This window comes from Alosa pseudoharengus, unplaced genomic scaffold (genome assembly GCF_046254945.1).
Source record: "Alosa pseudoharengus isolate Yale_2024_CS ecotype anadromous, Long Island Sound unplaced genomic scaffold, YU_APseudo_1.1 YU_APseudo_1.1_scf_3, whole genome shotgun sequence".
NCBI lineage: Eukaryota > Metazoa > Chordata > Actinopteri > Clupeiformes > Clupeidae > Alosa > Alosa pseudoharengus.
In genome coordinates this window covers 6480169-6491536 of record NW_027468718.1, presented here as the reverse complement: position 1 = coordinate 6491536, position 11368 = coordinate 6480169, and the positions used below count along the sequence as shown (strand labels likewise).

At 42.4% G+C, this 11368-nt stretch overlaps 1 protein-coding gene across 1 annotated transcript; it reads right to left on the bottom strand.

The window, feature by feature from the left end:
- Window positions 1-4346: 4346 nt before the first annotated feature.
- On the bottom strand, window positions 4347-10923 carry LOC143100093 (E3 ubiquitin-protein ligase TRIM35-like). Its single transcript, XM_076263031.1, has 6 exons — window positions 10115-10923; window positions 9272-9367; window positions 8936-9166; window positions 8386-8389; window positions 7928-8065; window positions 4347-6128 (listed from the first exon to the last, which is right to left on the bottom strand). Exons 1-6 carry the CDS (start codon window positions 10493-10495, stop codon window positions 5593-5595), a joined length of 1386 nt encoding a protein of 461 aa, XP_076119146.1. The 5' UTR covers window positions 10496-10923; the 3' UTR covers window positions 4347-5592.
- Window positions 10924-11368: the final 445 nt, after the last annotated feature.

Here is an 11368-nt window from a genome sequence, read left to right as displayed (position 1 = left end):
CGGTTCCGAGGAACTGCAAGAGTGGGTTTGATCAGGGGCATGGAACTCGGCCTTATCCAAGGATTCCAACGGTACCTCATTTATGAAAATCGGACATACGGGTCAAAAGTTACATGCACACACCTTCATATACACAGACAGCCCAGCCCAGCCCATTATAGCTCTGCCAGGTGGCTTAGAACTCTTCCAGGTGCAAGCTTAAGCAATTAGAGCTGTGATGTCACAATCGAATTAGAATCCTTGAACATTCCGCCATTCATTTCAATGGGCCCAAAAAACGCAGAAAAACGGGAATACCGCGAAAACGACAAGGGCCAGCGACACGAAATCAACAAGCAAGTTACACCGGTGCGGGCCTGAATTTTTGGAGTTCGAACCGCGTCGATAGCTCAAACGGTCTAGGAGCAGTAGTTCGGCCAAAAAGTGGGTGAACAGGAATAATAAATAATAATAATAAGAAAACTTAAGAAGAACAATAGTGGGCTTGCTCCGCAAGCCCACAGCATGGCAAAGCTGTGCTTGCCATGCTGTGGGCTTGCTGGATCAAACCCACTAATAATAAGAAAACTTAAGAAGAACAATAGTGGGCTTGCTCCGCAAGCCCACAGCATGGCAAAGCTGTGCTTGCCATGCTGTGGGCTTGCTGGATCAAACCCACTAATGATAATAATGGCAAAGCCATGCTGTGGTCTTGCTGGATCAAACCCACTAATAAGAAAACTTAAGAAGAACAATAGTGGGCTTGCTCCGCAAGCCCACAGCATGGCAAAGCCATGCTGTGGTCTTGCTGGATCAAACCCACTAATAAATAAAGTAAACTTAAGAAGAACAATAGTGGGCTTGCTCCGCAAGCCCACAGCATGGCTTTCAGCCATGCTGTGGTCTTGCTGGATCAAACCCACTAATAATAAGTAAACTTAAGAAGAACAATAGTACACCGGTTCGGGCCTGAATTTTTGGAGTTCGAACCGCGTCGATAGCTCAAACGGTCTAGGAGCAGTAGTTCGGCCAAAAAGTGGGTGAACAGGAATAATAAATAATAATAATAAGAAAACTTAAGAAGAACAATAGTGGGCTTGCTCCGCAAGCCCACAGCATGGCAAAGCTGTGCTTGCCATGCTGTGGGCTTGCTGGATCAAACCCACTAATAAGAAAACTTAAGAAGAACAATAGTGGGCTTGCTGGATCAAACCCACTAATAAGAAAACTTAAGAAGAACAATAGTGGGCTTGCTGGATCAAACCCACTAATAAGAAAACTTAAGAAGAACAATAGTGGGCTTGCTCCGCAAGCCCACAGCATGGCAAAGCTGTGCTTGCCATGCTGTGGGCTTGCTGGATCAAACCCACTAATAAGAAAACTTAAGAAGAACAATAGTGGGCTTGCTGGATCAAACCCACTAATAAGAAAACTTAAGAAGAACAATAGTGGGCTTGCTGGATCAAACCCACTAATAAGAAAACTTAAGAAGAACAATAGTGGGCTTGCTCCGCAAGCCCACAGCATGGCAAAGCTGTGCTTGCCATGCTGTGGGCTTCCTGGATCAAACCCACTAATAAGAAAACTTAAGAAGAACAATAGTGGGCTTGCTGGATCAAACCCACTAATAAGAAAACTTAAGAAGAACAATAGTGGGCTTGCTCCGCAAGCCCACAGCATGGCAAAGCTGTGCTTGCCATGCTGTGGGCTTGCTGGATCAAACCCACTAATAATAAGAAAACTTAAGAAGAACAATAGTGGGCTTGCTGGATCAAACCCACTAATAAGAAAACTTAAGAAGAACAAGCCCACAGCATGGCAAAGCTGTGCTTGCCATGCTGTGGGCTTGTTGGATCAAACCCACTAATAATAATAATAATAAGAAAACTTAAGAAGAACAATAGTGGGCTTGCTGGATCAAACCCACTAATAATAAGAAAACTTAAGAAGAACAATAGTGGGCTTGCTGGATCAAACCCACTAATAATAATAATAAGAAAACTTAAGAAGAACAATAGTGGGCTTGCTGGATCAAACCCACTAATAAATAAATAAGAAATTAAAATAAAGAAAAGTCAGTGTTAACTTAACGTTAGTCCCACTCAGTCCAATGGCAATGATATGTACAGCTGTGTCTTCAGACCAAACCGGAGGATTTAACGTTAACAGGCCTTCAATAAGTGATGTTAGTAGGCCCAAGTAGTAAAATAGCCTACTATGTCGATCCATTTCTGTTCTTGTCAAGTAAAGTGTAACCAAATTATTTTCTAAAAGGGGGTGGTATCATCATAGAATCATAAGCTATATGTTCCTCCCCAGGGAATTGTTGAAATTCTGGCTGTTAAACAAATAATTTAGTTTGGGAGGGACAGCAAAATACAGAGCAAGCAATCTTTAACTCAGCCAGGGGATGTGAACATTGGCTACCTGCATATGATTAGCCTATCACCTCAAAGTAAATGGCAACACTAAAACAAGAGGCTACATTAAGATTTTTGGAGGAAAGATCAGGCAGTCTGCCGAGAGACCTGTCCTAATAGGCGGCATTGGAATATTATACCACACAATGATCCAAAACATACAGCCAAACAAGACAAGAAATTGTTAACAGAGAACAATATCAACATTTTAGAGTCGCCCAACCATAGTCCAGACCTCAATCTGTAAAAAAAAGTGAGCACAAGAGTGTTGGCAAATAATTGTTCCTGAAAAACCTTGATTGCTACTAAAAAGGTACGGTCTAGAATCATTGTAGAGAGATGGAGAGGCTTGGTAGGTATTATAAGAACCATTTAAAGAGCAAATAAAGATGTTTCCATTTGGTTATTTAGAAAGGGCATGAATAATTTGGGACATGCCATTTTTCATAGAAATGTTAAAAAAGATGAAACTGCTTCTTGTTTTTATTCCATGTGTCTCCCACATTGTCTTACAACCTTTTGTCATGTGGCAGTGTCATTTTAAGTCAGAACAAACATATTGGTCAAGAGAAATTCAAAATTAAATCAATATTTGCCAGGAGTATGAATAAATTTGCAGACCAGTCCTGATACATATCAGTGTTGATAGTGATTGATCTCCTCATGCAGACCAGTCCTGATACATATCAGTGCTGTTATTAGTGATTCATCTCCTCATGCAGACCAGTCCTGATACATATCAGTGCTGTTATTAGTGATTCATCATGCAGACCAGTCCTGATACATATCAGTGCTGTTATTAGTGATTCATCATGCAGACCAGTCCTGATACATATCAGTGCTGTTATTACAGTGCATGCAAATGCACTGTATTGTTATTCCTTTGGTTTCTTCCGACATATTATTATTATTCTTCCAGGCCCTAATTTGGCTTGAACCGCTTATCGTAGAAACTTGGTTCAAACTTTGACACGTAGCGCTTCCTGCAAAATTTCGTTCTATGACTTTTCATATTTCTACGACTTTTACTTTTTGAGATATTAAATAAAAACTAAACTTAAAATCTCCACAAAATCTTAACATTGGCTTTATGACATCATAATAGGCTATTAAGGAATTAGAATGCAATCAACTACACCTGTGCTCTCTCACTGACTGCCTGCAGCAACTTGAATGGAACCTCTTCTCTGTGTCCCTCTCCATTCAACTGAATAGCTCACTTCTCATCCCAACTTTCTTTCACTTATTTTTTTTCACTTTCTCTCACTTTCTCTATCCTTCTTTCTATTTATCCCAATTTCAATAACTTCTGACTATTTTTACTTTTTTCACTATTTACACTAACACTAGCCTAGCAACCACTTGAAGTACCCTAGCAACAACCTAGCAACCACCTTAAGTACCCTAGCAACAACCTAGCAACCCCTTTGATATAGCAACCACTATAATTACCCTAGCAACAACCTAGCAACACATTTATTACCCTAGCAACAACCTAGCAACCACCTAGCAACCACTTTTATAGCATAGCAACCACTATAATTACCCTAGCAACAGCCTAGCAACTATCTTAAGTACGCTAGCAACAACCTAGCAACCACTTTTATAGCATAGCAACCACTATAATTACCCTAGCAACAGCCAAGCAACCACCTTAAGTACCCTAGCAACCACTTGTATAGCATAGCAACCACTATAATTACCCTAGCAACAGCCTAGCAACCACTATAAGTACCCTAACAACAACCTAGCAACCACCTTAAATATCCTAGCAACCACCTTAAGTACCCTACCAACAACCTAGCAACCACTTTTATAGCATAGCAACCACTATAATTGCCCAACCTAGCAACAACTTTGCATGCACTTTATTTCCTTCAGGAAATGCTTTTCTAGTTAGTGATTAATCTCATCATGCAGACCAGTCCTGATACATATAGATAGATAGATAGATAGATAGATACTTTATTGATCCCCAGGGGAAATTCAAGGTCTCAGCAGCATACATACAACACAAACACATTCTCTAACAGCAGAAGAGTAATTAAAGTATATAATATCACAATCGATGGAACTGGGGGCTTGTATCTCCACTTCTTCTCCCGACGCCTCGTCTTCACTTTTACTCCCGCTCTGCAACCCCGAAAGCACCACAGTTCCTCTGGGATGTTGTCGCGAACACAGCCGGCATTCCGTCGTAGTGCGATCAGCTGGTTCCTTGTGTACACAAGCTTGCTGTCGCTGGAGCGTTGTAATATGTCCGTATCCATAGGATAGAATAAAAACACTCCTCAAAGTGTGTAATCCAAAAAGTTGCTAAGTAAAAAGTAAACAAACAAAAAGTAAACAAAAGACGTAGAAACATACACTAAGACACGGAGCTGCTGAGTAGGCTGCCACACTTGACGGCGCCGGAACCGGAAATACAACCGGATATCAGTGTTGTTATTAGTGATTATCACCCAGAGAGAAAAAATACTCTTTTCTGATTGGCTAGTGGGGTGGCTATTAATTCTGAATAACAGGACACCGTTCCATATCAATGCTTATGAATGGTAACTATAACAACCATAGAAGGACGACGGTTGCAGCGCTCTAGAATCTTTGGTTGCAGGCTTCCCAACAATGGAATCAACTGTAAACAAGCTAACTGGGCCAACGAAAGTTGTACAACAAGCTGAACTAGTGAGCTTCTTTTTAAACGGAACCGCGTGTTTCCTTGCTTTACAGTGGCAACCGGGTGATAAGCGGGATAACGGCCTTCGAGGTGTGTCCAGTTATATGGAATTAACGGACTCGGGCGGAGGCAACTCCCCTCCGCTGCGCGTCGGGGAGTTTTTTGCCCCTCGCCCTCGTCCATTAATTCCGTATAACAGGACACCTCGGCGGCCGTTATCCCTTACTTAATCTCCTCATGCAGACTAGTCCTGATACATATCGGTGCTGTTACAGTATTAGTGATTCATCATGCAGACCAGTCCTGATACATATCAGTGCTGTTATTAGTGATTCATCATGCAGACCAGTCCTGATACATATCAGTGCTGTTATTAGTGATTCATCATGCAGACCAGTCCTGATACATATCAGTGCTGTTATTAGTGATTCATCACTGACCCCCACTGGTCTCCATCCCTCTCTGTAGGTCAGTCCTGGTCCAGACAGAGGACCTATCAGCTCTACCTGAGCTGCTCTACTGTGAGGCCATCACTGTTACAGAGACCGCTACAGGTAAGATCCTCAGAAGAAATGTACTATTGAAGTATGGAAACACTCTCTCAGTGAATGTGTGTGTGAGAGTGTGCAGGTGTGTGTTATTATCAGGGTCAGAGAATGACAGCTTTCCTCTGTCCCAGTCCAGCTGCACCCTGATCCTCTGGAGTTTCTGCTGCACTGTGAGGAGAGTGTAAGGCTGAGGAGGAGCAAGTGCTGCATATGCAGCACCATTATACCCCACATACCAACGTCCACTCATGGAGGTGTAGTCTCCCTTCCTCTGGAGAGACTCTGCCATCACACCCACACGCCACCATGTGTTCTCCCCAACCTCCACATCCCAGCAGTGAGTCCCTGAGTTAAAGCCCTCAGAGCCCAGGACACTGGCCCACCTATCAAATCTGTCTGGGTTATCAGGAAGCTGCTGCTCCTCATCACCACGTCTCACACTGGTCAGATCCTCAGACAGGATGAGATTGGGTTTTGCAGTGTTGGGATCCAGAGTCACAGGAGCTGCAGAGAGAAAGAACACACACATGAGCTGAACACTGAGTGATGTGTGATGAGGATGTGAATGATGGTCATTATTAATAGGGCTGTGTGATGTGTGCTGATGTGAATGATGGTCATTATCAATAGGGCTGAGTGATGTGTGATGAGGATGTGAATGATGGTCATTATCAATAGGGCTGAGTGATGTGTGATGAGGATGTGAATGATGGTCATTATTAATAGGGCTGAGTGATGTGTGATGAGGATGTGAATGATGGTCATTATCAATAGGGCTGAGTGATGTGTGATGAGGATGGGAATGATGGTCATTATTAATAGGGCTGAGTGATGTGTGATGAGGATGTGAATGATGGTCATTATCAATAGGGCTGAGTGATGTGTGATGAGGATGTGAATGATGGTCATTATCAATAGTGGTGTTACCAAGTGTAATGGCAGGAGAAGTAGTAACAGTGAAATGCTCTTTAGTCATCAGTATGAAGGGATCAGGGTCTCTATCACTCTCCATTTTATTTGTTAAGGTTTATGTATCATCTATTTTAATGCCACTGATAGTTTAGTGTGTGTGTGTGTGTGTGTGTGTGTGTGTGTGTGTGTGTGTGTGTGAGAGAGAGAGAGAGTGCATGTGAGTGTGTGTTAGTGTGTGTGTGTGTGTGTAGATGTGTGTGTGTCAGAGTTTCCGCTAGGAAAAAATTGTGCCGGTCAAAGTGACCGGCAGAGGTTTCGTTTTCCGGACATTTTGATATGCCGGTCAAATATCATATTATCGCTTCTTAATTACCTAGTCAAGTTGAGGAAAACTGGAGACAGGCTATGTAGCTTAAAGAATGACATAATCAGGCTGAATAGAATGCAACATGTTCATTAGCCTAAGTTACGTAAACATGCCTAACAAGATCTAGCCAGTATCTATGTTTTCATGGACAGCAAGAGTCCGCTTCGTTCATTGTTTTAAAAAGGCTACGTTGTTTGTTGCTGCTACCCACGTTAGGCTATCTCCAGTGGTTCCACTGTTTAACTTGCACAGATGCGTACACACAAGAATGAGCGCTCACACCACTACCTAACTACTAAGGCTATGCCTCTTTATTTGAATACATTAAGAAATATTTCCTATTCTGGGAAATGTTTCGTTTCTTTTTTTCCTGCAGATCATAGACAGAGAAAGCATAGGCCTACTGTATGCTTTGGGTACAGAACACAGTTGCATGTCCAGTGTACACGGAGAATGACAGTGTCTTGGAGCGGCCGCAACCCGGCAACTCCACTTCCAACGTCATGATTCCGACAGATACGCCCGACACTTATGCTTTTTATCTGGTGGTGGAGTTGACCGGACATCTGAGGCTTCAGACGTTACCAATTTATCATCATCCATTGCGTCTGGCCTCTGAAAAAACTTTTAAGGCTAGTCTGCCTGGGCCTGGCCATGTTTGAACCGCCTCACTCATTTGTTCGTTGTTTAACATGGACGTTTTAAGGGTGCGCTTCCTATTTGAAATGTTTCCTATTTGAAATGCAGCATAGGCTATGCGTGTTGTTTAATAGCTTTCAAACGGTAGAGCTTGTACATTTAAAAACATAGCCAGAGGACGTATTGCTTTAATAGGCTTACATTTTAAGGCTGTTTCTCAAATTCAGATTGCGTTAGGGGGGCGGGATTATTAGCCAATTTCAATCGGACAATTTGACCGGAGAGATTTAATTTTGTCGGACATTTCATTTTTTTTTCCGGCCAATGTCCGGTAATTACCGGACAACGGAAACCCTGGTGTGTGTGCGTGTTTGTTTGAACATACTGTACTGAACAGTGTCCTGCATCTTCTCCCAGACTCTGAACTTCAGGTTGCCCAGGTGCTTTGCCACATTGATCAGAGCTCCTGAAACCCTCTCTGGATCCTGCAGTGTGCACTGGGCTCTGGAATAACCAACCTGGTCTCATTAGGGAAACGTTCCCCTGGGAACGTTTTGGCAAACCCAGCCAAACGTTCCACCAGACACGTTTCTGAGGTGCAAACTAGCCAAGCAACCCAGCGGGGATGCTAAAGAGAGACGTTTAGATGTTGTTTACTACAGTTAGGTCTGGTCAAACTAAATTGTAGCTTACACAAGCTCAGCAGTATTCTTTGGTTAGCAAACCAAAGTTTTGGATTAATAGTGCCTATATCTCGCTACGTTTCACAAAATATAAGGCCACAAACCCTGAACTGCCGTCTATGGTTAGCTGCCACACACAGACACATACAGTATGTGACACAGTTCTGCCTTTTATCACAGCAAAAAGTACATTTCAACATCCACATCTCAATTTCTGAACACCCCCATCTACAGGACGATGGGTGTACTAGTTACTTTTTTTGTATGGACAGAATTCCACAAAACTTGGCATGTGCATAGTGGGTGTCGGGGTAGTCATTCACATCAAACTTGGTGCAGTTCATTTTTACTGGGGGAGGGGGGGGGGGGCAACATCACAAATGAGTGGTTATGGGCTAGGTTGATGCGAGCCATAGAGACCAAAATACCACACACAATAATACACACACAAACACAGACACAGGCACACACACACGCACAACCTGGTTCTTCTTTGATTCATTGAAACCTCATATTCTCATCTCAGAGTGTCAGAGTGATTCTCCTTCCTCTCAACACATTGAGATGAATCAAAGCCTCTTACTCATCCACACAAACACCACAGTTGACACAGATAGTAGAAACAACAGAATAACCTGAAGTATGACCATTTTAACATTTATAAATCAGCCCAAGGGACCCTCAAGACATAAAGATTAGATGGTTCTGACCTGCAGGAATGTGATATCATCAGGTCGCATCTGCTCTTCTATGGCTCTGATTGTGTCTGAAAGAGATGAGATCTCTCTGATCATCTTCTCAATCTTCTCCTTCATCATCTGACTCTTCTGCTCCTCTTCCTCCCTCAGTGCAGCTATCCTGGTTGCCTCTTCATCTCGTAGAAACTGGTGAAGCTTCTCAAACTCCTCCTTGATCCATTTCTCTGTGTGCTCGGCCTGAGTCTGAAATAGGTTCAGTAAGTACTTTTGAATGACTCCTGACATCTGAAATCTTTGAAATCTTTGTGTAGTATTTAGTTTGTGCTTCATATGAATCGTGACACATACCTTAATGTGTTCAGCTGTTTCATTAGAGGTGAGTTTTGCTTTTTCAAAAGCCTTCAGCTTCTGTTTTATGGCATCTAGTTTGATTTTGAGCTCCTCCTAGAACCGATGAGAGAGAGAGAGAGAGAGAGAGAGAGAGAGAGAGAGAGAGGTCTTTACACACAAAGCACATCCCTTCCGGAGGAAGTCAAAATCTTTTGAGCAGTCAGTACTGTAAACAAATGGAAAGCACAATGTTCAAGCCCATATGATTTGTTTACAGTATTGTACAGTATACAGCCTACAATGCACTGTACTACAGTGTGCAATAAAAATCCTCATTCTTGCCATCCTCCTCGTCCCCCACCTCATGCACTCGTCCTCGTCTTCATAGTTTATTCTATCCATTCTCATTCCCACCTTCAACAACCTGGTTGCTCTCTGAACTGGCTTATATGGGTTGTGTCACATCATTTGAAACAAGTGAAATCAATTTTGAGTGGTAGTGTTTAATCAATGGCATGTGTATGTCTATTTCTATTTCATTTTTGCCGCTTGTGTTTACCAGTATAGATGCATGTGCATTAGAGTGCAGAATGTGTTTTGAGAATGAGAATGTTTTCAAAGTTTTGCTAAAAATTGTAAGTGAGATCTGCAAATTGTGTTTTACCATGTAAAATGGGTTAAGGTATTGACAACAGACTGAACAATTAGCTTAATAAGTTCAAACAACTGAGAAATTTCTTCAGCTAATGGGTTTTAGTGTTTTAGCAACTGAGAAAAACTGTAATTGAATAAATGTTAGGCTTGTTGAGCCTGTTAATAATCCAAATCCAAATATTTTTCATTACTAATAATCAGACTCACCTTCTGGTCAGCTGCTGCTTCATCAACAGGACTGAACTGGTGACTCCTGTGGAGTTTTGAGTCTCGACACGAGTAACACACGAGCTGCTGATCATCATGACAGAACAGCCTGAGTGGGTCGCCATGGAGACGACACAGTGGTCCTCTCTGACCTCTCTCCTGTATGTACACCTCACACAAGTTTTTTAACGCCAGGTTAGTTGTTGGGAGGTCCTTTGATGACCTCCTCCTGCAGGCTGGACATTCTCTGGATGGTTTGGTTTCCCAGAACCGCTTCAGACAGACCTTACAGAAGCTGTGACTACAAGACAGGACTACAGGGTCCTTATAGATCTCCGTGCACACAGGACAAGAGAACTCTTCTTGCAGCTTTGAAGCCATTTTCTAAGTTGTTGTAAACAGCGTCCCCAGAGCAAAGCTCCCTCCCGTTGTTGCTCTCTCACTCACACTGACTTACACACACTTTCAGGAGGCTGAAAATCAAGTCATTCTCTAAATCCTCTGGGTGTTTTATCTCACATCTGCAGGTATGGTTAACTCTCCTTTTTGGGAGATCTTTTGGGAAATAACTATGTCCTGTTAGATTGTTTCTGTTTAACTCTCACCAAGTAATTCAGTAGAGGTGTAGCAGAGACCTAAGCTTCACTTCCTCCTTCAGGACAGGTGAGTCAGATCTGGAGGAGCTGCAAGCTGATTGGTCAGTGTCACATTCCTTCACAGAACCAGTTGTTCAGTCCCTTCAGGTTCAGGTTCAAAGTAGCAGGTTCAGTGAGCTTTAAAGGAACCGTATGTAAGAAATGTATTTCAATTAATCATAAAATGGCCCTGATAAGTCACTAGACATTAAGAAATCATGTTCATTTCAAATACTTATACAGTAACACGTATAACAGTAGTCCGGCCAGGATATTGTCATTTAAAAAGTGAAGTTGTAGCCCTCAACTGATGTTGATGTGTTTTGTCATGTCATGTTGTGTTTGGCCTGATGCGCCACCCTCCACCTATCTAGTAATCACAAAGTCAGTAGTGTTTCGGCATCCGGGTTGGCAACCTCGAGTCAGGGGGGAGGGGGAGGGAATACATAACTCTACAGCAATTTGAAAGTGATTGCAGTACCAGTTTTGGCCACAATCTTACATATGGTTCCTTTAATTGACTGGCATAAACACAGAATCAGTGCTTATTTCTCTTCTATCCACACAACTGATCTCCTATTTCTACTACAGACTTCTTCATTCTAGAGTTGGATGTCTC